This window comes from Papio anubis, chromosome 8 (assembly GCF_008728515.1).
Source record: "Papio anubis isolate 15944 chromosome 8, Panubis1.0, whole genome shotgun sequence".
In the NCBI taxonomy this organism is placed as follows: domain Eukaryota; kingdom Metazoa; phylum Chordata; class Mammalia; order Primates; family Cercopithecidae; genus Papio; species Papio anubis.
Genome location: NC_044983.1, coordinates 81,977,600 through 81,998,092, shown reverse-complemented (window position 1 = coordinate 81,998,092; position 20,493 = coordinate 81,977,600). Strand labels below are relative to the sequence as shown.

The 20,493-nt window shown below is 36.5% G+C and overlaps 2 protein-coding genes across 8 annotated transcripts in view; one reads left to right on the top strand and one right to left on the bottom strand.

Annotated features, from left to right (window-relative positions):
• Positions 1–9,900, top strand: part of RMDN1 (regulator of microtubule dynamics 1) — a 44,996-nt gene extending 35,096 nt beyond the window's left edge. For all 3 annotated transcript variants that reach the window (XM_021942476.2, XM_021942475.2, XM_021942474.2), the window contains exons 7-10: positions 737–824; positions 2,437–2,467; positions 4,829–4,962; positions 5,421–9,900. In XM_021942476.2, the coding sequence (XP_021798168.1) occupies positions 737–824; positions 2,437–2,467; positions 4,829–4,962; positions 5,421–5,471 (304 nt within the window). In that variant the 3' untranslated portion in view covers positions 5,472–9,900. The remainder of the gene's footprint in view (positions 1–736; positions 825–2,436; positions 2,468–4,828; positions 4,963–5,420) is intronic.
• Positions 9,901–11,394: 1,494 nt separating this feature from the next.
• WWP1 (WW domain containing E3 ubiquitin protein ligase 1) overlaps positions 11,395–20,493 on the bottom strand; it is a 123,212-nt gene continuing 114,113 nt past the window's right edge. For all 5 annotated transcript variants that reach the window (XM_003902938.5, XM_017962155.3, XM_009213273.4 and 2 more), the window contains 3 exons: positions 19,593–19,689; positions 19,066–19,138; positions 11,395–12,866 (listed from right to left, as the gene is read on the bottom strand). In XM_003902938.5, the coding sequence (XP_003902987.1) occupies positions 12,767–12,866; positions 19,066–19,138; positions 19,593–19,689 (270 nt within the window). In that variant the 3' untranslated portion in view covers positions 11,395–12,766. The remainder of the gene's footprint in view (positions 12,867–19,065; positions 19,139–19,592; positions 19,690–20,493) is intronic.

Sequence of the window (20,493 nt, the reverse complement as noted above, 5' to 3'; positions counted from 1 at the left end):
TAAATATTTACTGCCATCTAAGAAGGGTACCAGTGTAAACTGTCCTGTGTCAAACTCTTTAAAAAGAGAAATATATTCTTTAGGATAAAGGACATATTAAGCTAACACTCACTCACTGAGGATTAATGATAATTGAGGAGCAGTCACTAAGTCAGATGCTAGTAAGCAAACCCAAATGAAATAGCAGTTTCTGCCTTAAGGACTTCAGATCCTAGTCAAAGATCCAACACTTTCTTTCCTACTTATTTCTGAAAGTTGTAAAGATCTTTGGAGGTTAATCATTTGCTTTGCCCCTTTAAAAATGGATTTAAGTTGTCGGTTGCTGTTATTTATACATTTGATGTTTAGCTTTGTCATTTTTCCTGAGTAAGGTTTAACTTCTCTGAGTTTTTCTTCTATAAAAAAATAGGGGAAATTATCCTATCTCATATATAATTGTTACAAAGAATAAGTGAGAGAATAATCAGCCCAGTACCTGGCACAATGCATTCAATGGTAGATGTATATTATATTACTGTTATTAGTATGACTGCTTACTATTTATATTTAATCACAAAATACACATCCCAGCTAACGGATCACTATGTCAATCTCTGGTTTACCTGATAATCATGTAAAGCACAAGTTGTTTAAACATACAGTACAAGATTCCTTTTATAGTATTAAGATGCTTCGTTATCTTTAAGCGAAAAGAAGGTACAATTTGAATGTATAAAATTGTATTATTTCCTTGTAGGTGCTATACATTTGCTGAAATGCCTTGGTATCAAAGAAGAATTGCTGAAATGCTGTTTGCAACTCCTCCGAGTTCCACCTATGAGAAGGTAGTATGATGTCCTTTGTTAAGTTAGTACCGATTTATTAACCACAGCGCCATTCCACAGTGTTCACACATGTGGAGCTCTGATTCAGTGAGGGACTTGAGCAATTTCTAATGATCCAATTCAACTATGTTATCACAAGGCTTAAAACTTATTATTCATGACTGGTGAGCGGTTTTCTTTTTCCCCGTTAGGTGAGTGGCTGGTAATTCTGGAATACTGTCATTTAAAATGGCTCGTGGCTAAAATCTACCTTCATTTTCTGTTTGAAATCTAAACCATATTGAAGTCACAAAAATAGAACAAGAAATACAGCAACTGTTACCCAGCATGTTTTAGCTGTATTATACACAATAATAGAAAAGTAAAGCACATGCTTGAGTTGATAAAAGAAGAACACTCAGTATAACTCTGATTTTAAAAAGCATATGAAAGGTTCATATTCTGTCATATTTTCAAGGCCTTTGTTTTTCTTGTTAAAAATAAAATTTGAGAGGAATTTCTGGTTAAACTTTGGGTTTACTCATCACAAGCTTTTCAGAGTAAGAAAACAGGCAATTGAGAAAGCTGTACTTATATTACTTACATTGTAACAAGGAACTTTTCTTTCTTCTGGGAAGCTATAGTGTAGAAATTGATGTAGAAAAATACTTAGTTGTATTCTTTACACACAGTTGAGAAATATTAAAATAAGGCACTTTGGTGGCATTATTTTATAATACATTATTTTATAATGGCATTGTTAAAATAATGCCCATTTGCTGGGCACAGTGGCTCATGCCTGTAATGCCAGCACTTTGGGAGGCTGAGGTTGGTGGATCAGTTGAGCCCAGGAGTTTGAGACCAGCCTGGGCAATGTGGCAAAACCTCTGGAAAACAATACAAAAATTAGCCAGGTGTGGTGGCCTGTGCCTGTAGTCCCAGCTACTCAGCTAAGCTGAGGGAGAAAGATCTTGAGCCTTGGAGGCCAAGACTGCAATAAACAGTGATCGTGCCATAGCATTCCAGCCTGGGCAACAGAGTGAGACCCTATCTTAAAAAAAAAAAAAAATCATTTTAAGGACAAAAAATATAGTCAGCTCTACTTTATCAAATTAGTTATGTTTCTAAGACATCAAATGTCATTAGAGAATGCATTACAAAAACAGTAGCTTAAGTAGGACAAAAAGTGTTTCAGACCCACAATAACATTGTATGTAGGAATTTCAATAATAATGGACTCTTAAAAATTCACTAGTACAACCTGAATCAATTCAGCTTTTGATTATATTTCATTTTTACTAGAAATCACTAGTTATTATTTAAGAGAACTGTCAAAATAGCTGAGTTACACATGATAATGTTCTTTCCTTTCTGCACATTATGTTAGTTCGGTACAAGTTCTAAACAGCAACCAAGTTATTACCAGAAGTAGTCCATATATTGTCATCTTAATGATGATTTAAGTGTTACGTTCAGTTTGGGTGTTAACTCTCACTGTTGAAGAAGTGACCATTATTTTAAGATGATTTACTTCCTGACTTTAATATAGGAATAGGTCTTTGAGACAATGCTTTTTTAATATTGTCTGTTTTAATCTTTTTTATTATGTTTGGGCTCTTTGTGTTTTTGACAGGCCTTAGGCTACTTTCACAGGGCAGAACAAGGTAAGGTATTTTTGATTACACATATTAATACAGTAAAATTGTATGAATGCTGTATATATATATACACTATAATAGCAATTTCTAAAGCAAAGTTATTTATTCTGCTAGGCTTATTTTTGTGCTAGATATTGTAAAACAATTTTTAAAGTCTTTGTTCAGTAAAGATCACCTGAATGAGAAATAGGCTGCTACTGAACTTGAGCTACAGTTCTGGAATGTCCATCATTTGATGTAATTCAGCCTTCCTTTTTGAGAGGAGTCTCTGACATGGTAATTGTCTTATTCAAGACTGCACATATTGGCCAGATGTGGTGGCTCACACTTGTAATCCCAGCACTTTGGGAAGCCAAGGCAGGAGGATCACTTGAACCCAAGAGTTTGAGACCAGCCTGGGCAACATAGTGACACCTCATCTCTACCAAAAAATAAAAATAAAAATTAGCCAGGTGTGGCAGCACACACCTGTAGTCCCAGCTACTCAGGAGGCTGAGGCAGGAAGGTCACTTGAGCCCAGGGGTTCCAGGCTACAATGAGCTGTGATTGCACCACTGCACTACAGCCTGGGCCACAGAGTGACACCTGTCTGGGGGGAAAAATATATATATATATATGTATCTCATTAGAGGCATTTAAATGGGAATTCTGCTATCCAGCCAGGTTAGTCTCTTGCAGATATTGTGATAAAGAGTTTCAGGTCATGTTTGTTTTGAAAAGTGACTAGTCCTATGAAACTGTCACCAGGCCATCCTAAATTTATCCTTTTTAATATTCATACATTAAGTGGGGGAGATAAGAGACATAAGCATATGTTACCAAATAGACCATAAAAACCATTGAAATATATTCTATAAAACTTAATCAGGAGAAAATTAAGAAGATCCCATGTTTATTAAATTTGAGATCCCACACATAATAGACTTGTTCATTTCATGATAATAGTTTTCTACAGAATTTTATCTGAATGTTTTATCTCTGTAATTTATCAATTCTGACTTACATTATTACCTTCTACTAATACCCTTTCATGATCATACTGTTTCACATACCATAAATATGAATCTAGGAATGACTTTTTTTTTTAAAAGAGATTTAAAAGTTAATTACAAAGTAAAAATATAGGACTTAGAGACTTAAGGGTTGGGTGTGTTGAGAAAAACATGGTCCTTCCCTCATGGAGCTAAAATAAATCTGTGGTAACTTCAATCATTCTTCAGTGACCTTACCTTATTTCTTTCTGGTCCATATTCAGTTCAGAAGCTCCTCCGATGCCCTTAGTATCTTTTGTTTCTCCAGTGACACTTATCACTCAATACTATAACACTCACATGTCTAAGATTGTACATTCAGAGAAGACGGGGACTTTGTCTTTTCTGGCTCACAATTGCACACTCATTACTTGGCACAATGCTTGGCAAATTTGTTCAATGACCGAGTAAATAGATGAATGATTGGATGAATGAATTTAAGAATATATTTAACCACAGGACAACTTAAGTATATCAACATGGCATCACACAAATCTGCTTAAATAAAAGAAGTAAAACAATTTTGGCTAAGGAGCACGTGGAATTAATCATTAATTGTATACAGGAAAACGTATGCTTTGAATACAGAGGATCTCAGATTGTTAGGAAACTTTGTGGAGAATGAAGTTGGTGAGATAATTCTATGCTTTCATTCATAGGCTTTCTATTTATGCTTTTCTCTCAGCCAAGAATGTTCTCCACTTTTTTTTTTTTTTTTTTTTTTGGTTTCTCATACTATTTCAAAGTTTGTATATCTAGCAAAGCATCCCCTTCATTTTTATATTACATTTAGTTGTATTCATGTTTCTCCTTTTTGTTATAAAGTTGAAAAAAGCAGAGCTTTTGTTTCATCCTCTATGCTTAAGTATAGCTGACATCCAGTAAATGTTGATCAAATATATATATGTCATCATTATTTCATTCACGTATTCAGCAGATGTACACTGAATGTATGTTGTTTCACACACTGTTGTAGACACTTGGGGTACCATAGGGAACTAAAGAGATTAAAAAGAGTATCACTGTCCTCAAATAGCGTACAGTCTATCAGGAGCTTCAGCTTCTCATTTATAAAATGGAGATACCCACTTGCAAAGTTGTGAAAATCAGAAATGTGTATAATACAGTGCCTAGCACATTTGTAGATGTTCATTAAATGGTAATTATTATTTTACAAATATTTGTTTGAGATATAAACAGTTGAACAAAAGAGAATTTCCATTAGTCTAATCACTTATTGACCAAATTTATTGAAATTTAGACCTCAAAATCAAACCTTTAAAAATAAAAGCAACACTATTTCATCTGAGATCATTTTTTTCCTTCCTATGTGCAGTGGATCCAAACTTCTACAGCAAAAACTTACTTCTTTTAGGAAAGACATACTTGAAACTACACAACAAAAAGCTTGCTGCTTTCTGGCTAATGAAAGCCAAGGACTATCCAGCACACACAGAGGAGGATAAACAGGTAAAACATCTCCCATAAAGTAAGGCAGAAATGTTTTGAGGCACTATTAAATGGTGAATTAAGAACTGTAAAAGCATAATTTTCTAAATGCATAACATTGTTGAAAACAGGTGTGTTCATTTCAAGCGTAAATTCATTGACATTTATATTTCTATATAGGAAATGTTTAGTTACTGTCACCAAATAGATGTTAGGGGTTGCCTGCTACAATGCAGAATTATTCCTGTTTTGACACACATGGCAGATGGAGTTAAGATTTCTAAAACATAAAAGTCAAGGGATGTGTACTAAAGTGGAAGAGCTAAGAGTCTCATCGGGTCACTGTCAAGAAATTTTATTGTTATAATGTCCTATCTGGTGTTTGGAAACTCTTAGAAACCCCACTTTATAAACTTAAATTTCACAAGTTAGTCTCTTAGCTCTCCTGTTTACTTATAACATATGTTTTTCCATTTTAGATACAGACAGAAGCTGCTCAGTTGCTTACAAGTTTCAGTGAGAAGAACTGAGAACTTTTCAGAGATGATGTATGAAACAGCTAATAAACATTGCCTTTTCATTTAATTATAAAAATATATGAACTGTAACTGTTCTACGGCTTTTAAAATGTTGTGACCATTTAACAGTGTAAATATAAAAAATTCTAGGCTTCTTCACAAATAATAAAGTAAAATAAATAATTGCCATAAGAGTGGTAGAAATAAATCTCCATGGCTCAGGCAAAGATTATTTTGCATCCTGGATACCAGCAATGCAAAATGGTATGAGATTTCTAAGGATTGATCACATTGGGATGGGAGATCAAGCAAAGAAAGCTTTGTAGAGGAGGGGAAATGGATCTATAGGGGATATAAAGGGGGATGGATTTTCAAGTTGGATTGATTCTAAGTTGAGATCTTTGCAGAGAAGGTGTGGTGAAAGAGGTTAGGATTTTGTGGTTTCCTGACATAAAGTAGTTAAATGATGTATCTTGGAGCTAACCTGTATAAGGAAGGAATTAAGTCAGGAGACGACTAAAAATTGAGTGGTTTCCTTTTTTATTTTTATTTTTTTGAGACAGAGTCTCACTCGGTCATCTAGGCTGGCGTGCAGTGGCACAATCTTGGCCCACTGCAGCCTCCGCCTCCCCGGTTCAAGTGATTCTCCTGCCTTAACCTCCTGAGTGGCTGGGATTACAGGGTTCTACCACCACACCCGGCTTTTACATTTTTGGTAGAGATGGGGTTTTGCCAGGTTGGCTAGGCTGGTCTCAAACTCCTGGCCCCAAGTGATCTGCCCACCTCGGCCTCCCAAAGTGCGGGGATTACAGGTGTGAGCCACCACGCCTGGCCGGTTTCCTCTAAATGTGGTGTATAGTCTCATGGTAGACTGAATTTATCAGACACAAAGCTCTATTCCCTAATGGAATGGAAGGAACACAAAACTTAAGAGTGAAATGGAATACTAAGATGTTTTTAAATAGGCAGGACTATGCTACTCACTTGAGGCTGGAGTGCCACCACTGCAAAATCTTTTTAAGTTTTGTAAAAAGGAGTATCATCTTGAATCCACTTGGATAAAGAGAGACTGTGTGTAGGTGGATTTTTCCCAAAGGATTTGGAAATTGTAATGTTACAATGAACTGTATGGATATGCTTATCATGTACATTTTCAAACAAAAAGGAAGACCGAAAGTAGTGATCTTTGTACACCCATCTCAGATTCAACGATTCTGCTATATAGGTTGTGTATCTCTTATCTGAAATACTTGTGACTAGAAGCAGCATTTTGGATTTGGGAATTTTTTCAAATTTTGGAATATCTCCATACACACAATAAGACATCTTGGAGATGGGATCCAAGTCTAAACACAAAATTCACTTGTTTCATATATACCTTATGCACATAGCCTGAAGGTAACTTTATATAATTTTTTAAAATAATTTTGTGCATTGAGACAAAGTTTGCATACATTGAACCATCAGAAAGCAACGGTGTCATCTCAGCCACTCATGTGATCAATTTGTGGTTTGATGTCACCATCATTCCTGACTGAATTTATATGCTACCAATAAGCAGTTACTATACTTATTCCTGCATAACTACTTAACAGTAAAAAAAAAAATGACATAATTTGCATAGGAACAAAGATGGCAAAAAAAAAAAAAAAAAAAAAAAAGACATACCATTGATGCAGTGAAAAAATAATGTGGTCAGGGTAGCTAGGCAACAGTAGCATCACCAGAAACCTGTATCAGCTGTTTAACGGCAGCAACAAACAATGGCAGGCTTTCAGTCTCCCGCTTATGATGCTGTATTTTAAAAGGTTATTGTATACTGTATTTTATTTTTGTAGGTGAGGAGAAACAGAAGCAGTTGAAGGGCCAGAAGTAGGTCTTTCTAGGGATGTGGTGGTATTCTGCTGGATGGCTTTTTAAAATGGGTTTTTTTCCTGTAGGGAAACCGAATAAACTGTGTTGTGCACCTGCATTTTGACTGTGACCTGTTACATGAGGTCAGATGTGGAATTTTCTACTTGTATCATCATTTTGGCACTCAGAAAGCTTTGAATTATGGAGCACGAATTTCATGTTTCAGATTTTTGGATTCAGGGATGTTCAAACTGTATTTATATGTATGTCTGTGTGTGTACAAACACATACATTTCTAAACCTTTTGAAATTAATTGCAAGCATCATAATAGTTCACCCCTAAATGTGTCAGCATACATTTTCTCAGAATAAAGACATCTTCCTGAACAAACACAAAACCATTATCACAACTGGAAAAGTTAACAATGCTCTAACATCATCTAATATCTACCCATATTCAAATTTTCTCAAACGTCCCCAAGATGTCTCATGCTTCTTAAAATCAGGATCCAAATTGCATTTGATTTGTTGCTTATCTTTCAATCTAGAACAGTTCCCCATTTTTTTCTTCTTGCAACATTGACTTTTTGAATAGGCCAGTCCATTTGTCATAGATTCTGTCACATTCCAGATTGGCCTAATTGACCACACCTTGAGAACCGCTGTTCCAGCTTTTTTCCAGGACTCAAATTAGTTCTATTAGATCTTTGCCTGACTTTCATATTTATCACTTACTGATTTTTCTTTTAGCCTTTTTGTTTCATTTTCTTGGCTCTTTTCATTTATATCTTCCATATCCCTTATTTTACTTTTGGTTGTATCTCTTCTTCCTTAGATACTTTATAATTGCCTTCATGTCTGATATGTTTGTCTTTTTCTCTGAATGTTTTTCCTGATTTTAGCCAGTCATTCACATCTGCATTTTGTTTGTCCAGTTCTGAGTTTTTAAGTTGCTATTTTGGATTTTTTAAATATCTAATAATTTAATTCCTATTAGCATATTGTGTTAAAGTTTACTTTTTTCTCATTTTCAGTTTTCTCTTTAGTGATTTTATTTTTTTCCCTAGGGATGTAATTTTATGTTGAGTTACCAGCAATACTAAGTCATCAAATGGGAGGAAAGGGTCTGGGTTAGTTCAAGAATACTTTCTGCTAAGTTGTTTTTTGTGAGATCAGGTATCATTCAGTAATAAAGCTTTTTATGGAGTGAGGTTTTACCTCCTGATTCCTTATTAGAACTTTAAAAAATATTTTTACTTTCAAATAATTATAGATTCACATACTAAAAAAAAAAAAAAAGGTCCTGTGTACCCGTCTCTCAGCCTGTCCCAGTGCTAACATCTCATATAACCTAAAGTACAATAGCAAAGCCCAGAAACTGACATTGGTACAGACCACAGACCTTATTTAGATTTTACCACTTTTAAATGCTCTTGTGTGTATAGTTGTATGCAGTTCTATCACATGTAGATTTTTGGTAACTGCCACCATAATCAAGATACAGACCTGTTCCATCATCGCAAAGATCCCTAGTGCTGTCCCTTTATAGTCACGCCCATCCACCTCCTCTCCCCCACCCATCCCTAGCTCTGACAAGCACTAATCTGTTCTTCATAATTTTATTTCAACAGTGTTATACAAATGGAATCATACAGTGAGATCCTGTGACACTCTTTTTTTCACTCAGCATAATTCCCTTGAGACCTAAGTTCTATCAATAGTTTGTTCCTTTTTAGAGTTGATTAGTATTTAATTGTATGGGCATACCATATCAATCATATGCTGAGGGGCATTTAGGTTATTCCTGATTTGGGGCTGTTACAAATCTGCTATGAGCATTATATGCCGGTTTTTATGTCTACATAAATTCTCTCTCTCTGGGATACATGTCCAGGAGTGTGGCTACTGGGTCCTTATCTTCATTTTTCCCCTTTACTCTCTGAGGGTTAGGTTTCTTCTGCAAGACATGGTGCCTTCCCAAGATTCTAATTCTGTGCACTAAGTCGCTTCCACTTGACTTCCCAGGAGCCTGATTCCCCACGTCACATTGGTTCTTGATGTTTCCCCACTAAGGATGAGACCCACTACTGAGAAGGAACCCCAGGAATCCCTTACTCCTTCCCCTGCAGCCCCCACCTGATTCTGTTCTTGTGTGGATTCCAGAGCTGACTGCTGGATTGAGATGCTTATTTCCCCATATACATGTATATAGAAGTTGGTAGTACTCTTGTCTTCTAAGCGAATTACATACACAGGCTATCTCTCTCCTTTATAGATGTTTCCTTCATTCCTTTTTGAGGATATGAGTAGAATACTGATTTTGGAAAGTGGCCATGATCCTATAAGAATGTAAAAGTCCTCAATTTCTTGATGGCCAAGTTATCTCAACTGAGTTTTTAATCACAGGCTGTGTACTACTTGTGGATGTTGTAAAAATGTCTTCTCTCATACTCACTTTCCTCATCTATAAAAAAAGCACCATTAAAGACAACCCCCACCAATTTCATGGAATTGTAAGGATTAAAAGAATAATTTATGTAAAGGATTTGCCATGAATACCAATAAATACAACTACTATTACCTCTGATTTTGTTCTTGATTGAGAATTGAGGAGAGAAATTTTGGAATTTAGGAGATATCACTTTTGGACTTAGATCAAATCCCCAGTTGACCTAAAGCTTGGCTTTTAAGGCCAACTACGTGTTACAGGACAACTTTTATTTGCGTATTTCAACAAAGGAAGATTTTTACTTCTGCATCATCCACCAATCTTCTTAGGTTCAACCAAACATTCAGACTTAACAAGTCTACAACAGGCTATATTTGGCACCAATTTACTCAGAAGGCTCTAGGACAGGAACCACAGCTCACCAGCAGGACAATTTTGAACCTCCTTTTCAGAAGACAATATTCTAACAGCAATGCAACGGTATCTCCCCAGGTGACAGCTCAGGGTCCTCCTTAAAGGACATGCAGTTACAAGACTTTTCCACTCTAGTATGCCCAAAGCTGTGGCTTTCTATCATGTATCTGGAGATTTCCCAGTCCAGATGCAACTTACCAGTCCTAGGGGTCATACTTACCGGAAGCAAAGTTGCCTGGCAATACATCCTATTTAGTTGTCAGGGTAGGAAGAGGTAGGTAGTTAACAGAAATCATCAGGGGGAAAGGTTTTGTTAACCTTTTCATTTTCAACTACTTGGGAAGTATGGGGGTGAGGGGGGAACCCCAAACACTGGTAAGCTGCTTTCCGTGGAAGACAAATAGCTAAACTGATCTAACAGACACAATTGTATTGGGTCTGTGATCTATTCCCTGGACTATTTACTGGTGGTGGGGGCGGGTGAGTCACCAAAATGAAGTAGCAGTATAAACCTGTCTCTGAGCCTCCCTTTTGTCTGCTTCCTCATGAACTGCACAGAGAGTCTTGCACTCCCTAATTTCGTTCTGGTTGGTCCAGCTGGGAAGGGAAGAAGGGGAGAAGGTGAGTGAGGGACCATATTTCTACAATTTTTCCGACTGCTACTGGGTAGATAAGACAGCTCTGCCTGTAGGTCTTGGATATCTATAACTGGGTGTGAAAAGTGGAAGACCCTGATGAATTCTCCAAAACAAAGCTGGTTTGGTCTCTTGTAGGGTTCTGTGTAGCCTCACCTGGTGCATCGTAATTTCTTACTTGAGGAGGGAGACCAGCACCCTGAAAACGCACTGGAAAGCCACCTTCTTTAGTCAAATCTGCTAAATCATACCTCCAATGAATGATATTCAATAACTTCTGTCATAGCAAAATTTATACAGCAGTGGTACCATTTGTAATTCTAATACTTAACTCTTATGGTATAATTAAGGCAGTCCTTTTTGAAGACCAGTTACCCTCTATTACATAACCTGTCACATACATTAGAATTTTTTAAAAATTCTTTAGGCTTGAAAATAAAGAGTGTTCATAATTAGGATTTGGAAAAGGAGTCTATTCAGCCAAGCAGATCACTGCCTTTCTTTCGCCTTTACTATGATTTCTGAATAAAATGCAGAACACACTCTCAGTATGTAGAAAAATAAAATTTTGGCAAAACAATAATTACTGTTTTTCTGTATGTACTTAGCAGTGAAATATTTATAGGCAACATATTTTAAGAAGTCAGTTCCATGGCTATAAAAAATGTTTAAGTTGATGAAATTTACAGTGCATATTAAAAGCATGATACAAATGGAAATTTAAAATTTTGTATTAGGAAGCCCAGTTTGCTAAAAGTAGCATTAATATCATTCACATCAGATTTTAATTTGTTACACATTTTTGTAGTTCAGCAAAGGCCTTATGATGAAAAACAATTAAAAAGTGTTACTTATGACAAAAATAATTATCTGTGTAAAAAGGGGGAGACTCAAAAGATTTTTATATGCTTATTTAATTCAGATAAATAGAACTGTTATGAATTTGAGAGGAATGAAGATAGTCAAATACTAACAGAAAATCATTAGCCTCATATTAGAGCATTCAAATGCTTATGTAACTCTTCAATCCATCTGGCTTCATAAAATCCAAAACTTTGAACACAAAAAAAGTGGCAGAGTTCACATTACCTTTTGTATGTTCCTAAGTATGAAACTGCATCAATTTATTATGAATTAAATTTGAAAAACATCACAGATTTAAAAACAAAGTACAAAAGTGCCTGATTCTTTTTAATTCCACAAATACCTAGCATCTCAACATGTAAACAAACTTCTATGCTGCTCAATGAATCTTTCCAATTTCGATAAACGAAATAGTATCAGATCTAGTATATGACTTTCATGTGTAAGTTATGGTTTTATCCATTACTTTGACAATATTACTGATGTAACAGAGAGAAAAATTTTCAACTATTGTATTTATTTAAAACAAACTGACAGGTTCAAGCACCTGTCTTCAGAAAAGCCAGCAGCATTTTTTTTTTTTTTTTTAACATACTCAAAGTAAGATTTGGCCTAAGCCCTTAATACCTTCCTGAACAGCCATGCAACTAAACACCCTCAGGAGATGTTACATAAGGGAGAGAAGAACATGGAGCAATTTGCACTTTTTCCCCTAGATAATATTAACAAGGTAAAGCAAATCCAGATCTTTATGAATGAACGGCTGTCATGTTTCATACACTTGGAGCTCTATAAAACTAGAGCCACTATCATATATGCTTTTATAGATATATATGTATTTTTAATAAAGTCTCTCACTTGCTTCAAAATTTAAGGATGATGTTTTTCCTGGTCAGTCATTTCAAGGGAACAATAAATAAAGTAGAAAAGGATGAACTGTTTTGCATATTTCTGTGGAAGAACGGAAAACATACTTTGAGAGGTTCGGAAAATTCACTGTACAGAATGAACAGCTTATATACACTATCTGTGCAATTTTTCTTGGCTGGGGTATTTAAATGCAAGAGCTCCTCCAAAATAAGAAGCCACATTCATTCTTGTCCAAATCCCTCTGTCTCTTCTATTGCAAAAAGAAGTTTTTCCTTTAGTTGTTCATAACTCTTATATGGTGGTAGATCCAAGCGATTAAAACTGAACAGAAACAAAAACAAAATCAGATGTTTTCAATAAAATGAAAAAAAAAATACAATATTTTTCAAAGCACATAGAAAAGCTGAATGGATATATGAATATATACTATATATGTAAAAATTTTGCCAGAATTATTCTAACAATTTACTACTATAATATTACTTAATTGGTATATTAACATTTCTAAATTTCTTAGAGTAATCCAAATTTAAGACTTACATATAAAAACTATTTTAACATCTCCGAGAGGAAAATGGAATTACAAATAATAAGTGTAGCAATTTGGATAAAGACAATTTTTTTAAAAAAAATCAATTTTCTTTTTACTATTCCTGTTACGTGTGTCATGAGTCCTCCTAATTTCTCTTCGGATAAGAGTCTATTTCTTTCATCCACTCAATCACTCATTCATCAGTCATTTACTGAGATTTTTTGACATAACCGATAAGCTAGTGATACAGTGAAGAAAACTAAAATCCCTGTCTTCATGGAATTTACATTCTGGGGTGGAGACAGTCAGTGAACAAATATATACATCTGTCTTTTCAAATAATCTAACCACATATATAAACTCTTCTAAAATGATACTTTTTCAGCCTTGTCATACTCAAATAATTCCATTCTGGGATTAACTGATGAAAAATGTTAAAATACTAAAAAATGCTTAAAATAACAATATTATTTTTCAGTTTACAAAGGTGAAATCACATTTCATTTTGTAAGGTACAGCACTGAGTAGCTAGATTAGGATTCGGGTGTTCAGGGTTTTGGTCCCCACAGTAGCAGTGACTAGTGAGATAGCTCTGAGTAAGTCAGAACGCTTCTGTACCTTCATTTTCCCATGCAGAAGCTTTCTAGAGATTATCCAGGTACCCTCTTACCATTCCCACCACTTTCCATGTGCCCTTGATCCTCCCATGTTAGAGTTAGGAAAGAGCCTTTGAAACAAGGCATCTAATTAAAACAGTGCTGTTTTAAGACTGTATTCTTTGTATTTTAAAAGAAGTTAAAGATATTAATAGCAGCAACTAAGCAGACCATCTACTGCCTTCCCCTTTAAACTATACTTCAAGGTAGAGTATGATAACAAGGTCAAAAAAAAATACTATTTTTCAATACTTCCTATATAAGACAACCAGTCACTTTCTGTTCTCTTACATCTTTCACATATAGCCTTTGCCAAATTCTGTCATTCTGTCTACCAAATATTCCATTTTTTCTCCTGCTTATGTATTTATTTGGAGACAGGGTCTGGCTCTGTTGCCTAGGCTAGGGTGCAGTGACACTGTCTCGGCTCACTGCAACCTCGACCTCCCAGGCTCAAGCAATCCTCCCTCCTCCCACCTCAGCCCCCGGAGTGGCTGGAAGTACAGGTGCATGCCACCATGGCCAGCTAACTTTTGTATATTTTTTGTAGAGACGAAGTTTTATCATGTTGCCCAGGCTCCTCCTGATCATTTCTACTGCCACTACATCCCTCTGTATATGCTTCCCCATCATCTCTTATCTGGATCATCAGAGAATTTCCTGCTACTCAACTTTGGGCCCATTTGTTTTGTTTCTTTTTTACTTTTTGCTAAAATGACATACCAGTTTATGCTACTCTTCAAAAACCTTTGCTGGTTTTGAGTTGCTGTGGGTGGGGAGGGGGCTGTGGTGGGGAAAGGAAGCTTCTGTTCTCTACCGTCAACTTGTTTCACGCTCTCCCGAGCATACCACATGCCTTTCTCTTTCTGTAACCCTGCTCTCTATGATCTGGAATACGCTTTTCATCAAGAACCAGTCCAAATGCTACAACTTCCTCTGAGCATCTTACACATACAATTTCCCTATTCATAAGCTCCTTTTATTTCTGTTTTAGCATCTGTTTTAATCTACTCTGGATTAGGATTGACTGGTTTCTCCCACTAGATTCTAAAATCCATGAGGGCAGTCATCTCTGCACTCTCTTAATGCTGATCTGTTTCGCATACAGTAGATATTTAGTAAATGCCGAGTTGAAAAACATGAAAGTGGGTTACTTGAAAACATCCAAAACAGGCTTCTGTTTTAAAACATTGGCCATTATGTTTTGTGCTGTTTTTGTAAGACAGACAAGCTAAAATTGATTCTGCTTTCTTCATTTATTGACCCCAAGGCTATACTTTGAACCCTGACATCACCAGTAAAGGAAGTTTCTAATTTAAAAATCCTGTTCTCTTACCATGTCTTTCCAGTTTATTTCAATTAAAATGCCAGCCTGTTGACCTCATCATACTATCCTGTCTACCTCTTCTTGTCCTCCCTTTTTTCTTTACCTATAGCCCATCACTATAATTAGAGATCATGGTCCATCATTATACATCATAATGTATTTGTATTTGTAAAAGTATTTACAACATATTCATTTAATTTATTTTGAGACAGAGTCTAGCTCTGTATCCCAGGCTGGAGTGCAGTGGTGCAATCTTGGCTCACTGCAACCTCCGTCTCTGGGGTTCAACTGATTCTCCTGCTCTCAACCTCCCGAGTGGCTGGGTTTACAGGCGTGCACAGCCACGCCCAACTAATTTTTGTATTTTTAGTAGAGACGGTGTTTTACCACGTTGGCCAAGTTGGTCTTGAACTCCTGGGATCTGCCCACCTCAGCCTCCCAAAATGTTGGGATTACAGGTGTGAGCCACCTTGCCCGGCCTACAAATATTTTTAAATCTCACGCTTCTCCCTCTTTTGAATTCATAAACTCAAATTCTGATGAACTCAATCTTCTGCTTTCTTGTTCCTTTCAACTTAACAGCTGAAAATTACTGGGGGAGGAAATAATGCATTCAAGTAGACGGTTGTCATTTCAAATATACTACTAATCCAAGTGAACAATCCAATTTTGCCTAGCAATCTTAGCCGTGTTCCTCTAATCAATACTTGCCTATTCTCTAACAATTCTCCCAATTCCTTCTTTCTCTCGAAAGTTTTTCCTTTCTTCACTCTTAGCCAGTGACTTCTCCTTATACTTTGAGAAAACAGAAATCAGTGGGTGGTAATTACTTTCCCTTCACAAAATTTGAAATCTATTTTAATTCTCCCCTTGACTCAAAAATCACTCAAAAGTGGTAGATATTGGATCTACCACTTTAACTGAAGGCAGAGGTCTTCAAATTTTGGTCACAGGACTCCTTTTCACTCTTAAAAATACTGTCAACCTTGGCTGGGAGCGGTGGCTCATGCCTATAACCCCAGCACTTTCAGAGGCCAAGGCAGGAGGACGGCTTGAACCCAGAGTTTAAGACCCACCTGGGAAAACATAGCAAAACTTAGTCCCCACAAAAAATTAAAACATTAGCCAGGCATAGTGGTGTACACTGGTGGTCCCAGCTACTGGGGAGGCTATGGTGGGAAGATTGTTTGAACCCAGGAGGTTGAGGCTGCAGTGAGTTGTGTTTGTGCCACTGCACTCTAATCTGGGTAACACAGCAAGACTGTCTCGGAAAAAAAAATTTCCAACTGCAAAGAGCTTTCATTTATATGAATTATAGCTACTGATATTTAAAAGTTAAAACATATTTTATTTATATGAATTATAGCTACTGATATTTAAAAGTTAAAACAAGTTTAAAAAGTATTAATTCATTTTGATATGAAAATAAACATTTTAATGGGAAAAACCCAAGTATTTCCAAAAAAATATAGTGGAAAGAGTGATTTTGTTTTATAGTTTTGGAAATCTTTTAAATATCTGGTGTAACAGAAAACATCTGGATTCTGATATCTACTTGTACATTTAATCTACTGCCCCACACAGAAAAATAGTTAGAAATAGAGATATACTCTACTCATCTTGTCAGATAATTATCGATATTATTCTTTGATACTAAATTTGACAAGGGAATGCACAATATGGTTCGAAATCAGGTCAAAGAACACTTTGTACTTTGTTATACAAAATCTACTGTTCTCTCTTGCACTTTGTTTTTGATCTGATTTGATTTTTTTTGAGACAGAGTCTTACTCTGTCACCCAGACTAGAGTGCAGTGGTGTGACCATGGATCACTGCAGCCTTGACTTCCCTGGCTCCAGTGATCCTCCCATCTTAGCCTCCAGAGAAGCTGGGACTACTGGTGTGTGCCAACACACCCGGCTAATTTTTGTATTTTTTGTAGAGACGGGGTTTCACCATGTTGCCTAGGCTGGTCTCAAACTCCTGAGCTCAAGCGATCCTCCCACCTCGGCCTTCCAAAGTGTTGGGATTATAGGTGTGAGCCACGGTGCCCAGACTCTCTTGCACTTTGAATAGATCTTTTACTCATGCGTCATTTTGTAACATTTGTTGTAGCATTCACTGATCATTTGAAAATTATGACTCACTGAATTATAAGGATTTTCTAAATGTTGACTCATTTAATTATATAACAGGAAAAAAAATCACATTTGTTAAAAGACCACTAATCAGCCGGGCGTGGTGGCTCACTCCTGTAATCCTAGCACTTTGGGAGGCCAAGGCGGGCAGATCACGAGGTGAGGAGTTCGAGACCAGCCTGACCAACATGGTGAAACCATGTCTCTACTAAAAATACAAAAATAAGCCAGGTATGGTGGTGCGCACCTGTAATCCCAGCTACCCAGGAGGCTGAGGCAGGAGAATCGCTTGAACCTGGGAGGCGGAGGTTGTAGTGAGCTGAGATCACACCACTGCCCTCCAGCCTGGGTGACAGAGCAAGACTCCGTCTCAAAAAAACAAAAAACAAACAATCTCACTAATCTCATTGACGAAAGTCTTCAGAAGCTCTCAAGCTCATGGTGGTAATTATCACCACCAACAAATGCCTATTGTTTTCCTTAAAATGACAAGCTAACAACATTACTTCTCAAGAAAATGTCTGTCAAATACCTAAGTCTGCATAAACTGCTGGCGGGTCATTTTTTCAAGTAAAAATAGTGTTCCATAAAAGAAAACAAGCTAGTTCAGTTTTCAACTCAAACAACTGCCCAAGAGCTTTCCTTCAAGAAAATCATTCTCTGGTGTGCACAAGTGCTATTTCAGACTTCCTACTTTGTCACACAAATGTTAAAAAAAACATATACTCAAGCATCAAGATTGAATAAAGTTAGTAATTTTTACTGCTTCATAAAGAACTTCAATGAACCTGCCTTTTTGCTTTTTTTTTTTTTTTTCCCTTGCTTTAAACCTCAAGTATATGGTGCTGAAGAATACAGAGGTAGTAGCAGTTTGGTGCCACTGCCTTGATTTATGCTAAGGCACAAGCAGGTTCACAAACCATTGCTTTTGCACCACAAGTAGAAATTTCAAAATGATAAAAAGGCAAATAATGGCTTGGTATGAAAATAGTTTTGACCTCCTGAAAGAATCACCTATCTCCAGGCTGTCATCTTTGGCCTGGGTAACTATAACAATTTCTTAACTACTCTCCCTGCATTCACCCTTGCATCCAACTCCTCCCATATACTGTTTTCCGGCCGATTTTTCTGGGATTTATTACTTGCTATTTAAAACTTTTCAAAGCTGTCTAATTTTTCTTTGGTATCTCAGTTCTTTATATTAGCCTATAAGGCTGTACATAATTTAATCCCTGCCTACATCCCCCAATTTTTTCATCTCCCTTTCTTCTGATTTACCAAGTTCCAATCATACCTATCATCTTCATTTCCTTGAAAAACAATTTCTTCAGGGTCTTTGCTTACTTTGGCATTTCTGTGCAAAGAATGTTCTTTCTCTGCTTATTCCCACAGCATGCTCTTTATCAAACTCAACTTAAGCAAATTACCCCTTCCAAGACATCTCCCTGACCACTCAACCCAGAGTAGGTTCCCCATTAGTTGTTCTCTATCAGAGTACTCTCATTTTTCCCTTCGAAGGACTTACCAGGATTTGCAAATAGTTGTTTGTTTATCTGTTTGTCATTTGCGCCCCACCATGGGGCACAAACTTCATAAAAGACAGGGAATACTTAAATCTTACTTTATACATAGTGGGTACACTAATATTTGTTGAATCAATGGATGCATTTCTCAAGTATTTCTATTAATGAGAACACGCTAAAGTGTTCAGTTATAGAATGCTGTATTAATCAATGTGTTCTCAAAATTGAAGTTCTGACTACTTTAATGAATACGCAGTTATACTGGATCTTACATATTTTTAAAGGAACAAAACAAAAGATTCTCTGTGGCTTTCACCTTTGTATTTAGGATTCTTGAACTTACCATGTATGGCTTCTTGGTAACCAAGTGTCTTTGCCAACTTTTTCAATGCAAAACTTTTGAGGCCCATTACTTCCTACACCAGGAAAATAAGACAAAGTTTATCTGGTCCTTTAAACTTTTTTCTTCTGACAACTACTTAAATAATAGAACATGCTGCATAATCATATGAATGATACGAAATAAAGAAGAAATTCACAATGTAAGCTGCTTCTGCCTGAAGAAGCTTCTTACTGTTGCAGAGATCCAGCAATAAGAATTAAATCAGTGGGAAGAAAACTATTTATATAGAATGTCGCTCCCTTCACAGTCACCCTAGGGAGCAAAGCAATGGCCACCTCAGCTATATGAGGAGACATTCATTTTTGTCTTACAAGTGCTTTGATATTAGCCATTCATTTTTCTTTCTTCTAAATGAAGTCCTATCTACAGCACAGAAGAGTAATCTTTAGTTCAAGTCTACTGTATGTCCAAAGGCCATTATTATCACAAAATTATCTACAGAGAAATTACAGTGAAACTACATTTACCCATGAGCTCAGCAAATCCTCCTAGAGGTAAACGGCAGGTTCCAGTGACGAACTGCAGTAGTCGCATTCTTACTTCATTGTCTGTCTCTTTCACAAACTGTAATGAAATCCAATGTACTTTAATATGAAATAAATGCTAAACTATCTTCAATCATGAAACTAGTACACACTTGAAGAAATTAAATAACACTGAATTGGTTCAAAAGTCGTGTGAAAAAGTGGTTGTAGGGTTTGTCATTTAATAAGGGTGGGCACCATGCTAAGCACACTGTGAACCTCACTTCAGGTCATCCTCATGAGAACACGGAGGCTGGCCACCATCATTACTACGCCCATCTTACAGCGAGCAAAGACATGAGAATCTTGGCAAGGTTAAGTCATTTATGTAAGGTCAAACAAAAGGTGCAACCAAGGTAGATGTTGTTGTTGGGCTGTAGTACAACAGCTATTAAAGGTTCCTGCCAAATAGTGTGCCACTGGTTTTCATGGATTTAGTTCTCACAATTTTATGAGATAGGTAGAATCATTAGCATCCCCACTGTACACATAAGGAAATGGAGGCCTAGAGAGTTTAAATGATTTGTCCTTCTTAAACTGCTAAAGTGGCAGAACTAACATTTGAACTCAAGTCTAGATGAGCCCTAAACCACTGTTATTCCTCCCTGAGTCAATTACCCATCTCCCCTTTAAGCTACAGAAAACAAATGAACACCTCTCTGCTGCCACTCTTAATAGTCTATGGTATTTTCTCCCATGAAACACCATTTTCCTAACACTTTGTGTTCTTCCCCACTAGTACCTGAAAAACCAAAGTACACATTCCTCTAAAATTATCTGTTTCACTGACTAGTTATTTTCAAAGACATAAATGGGCAATGTGGTGAAATACTAATTTGATTGG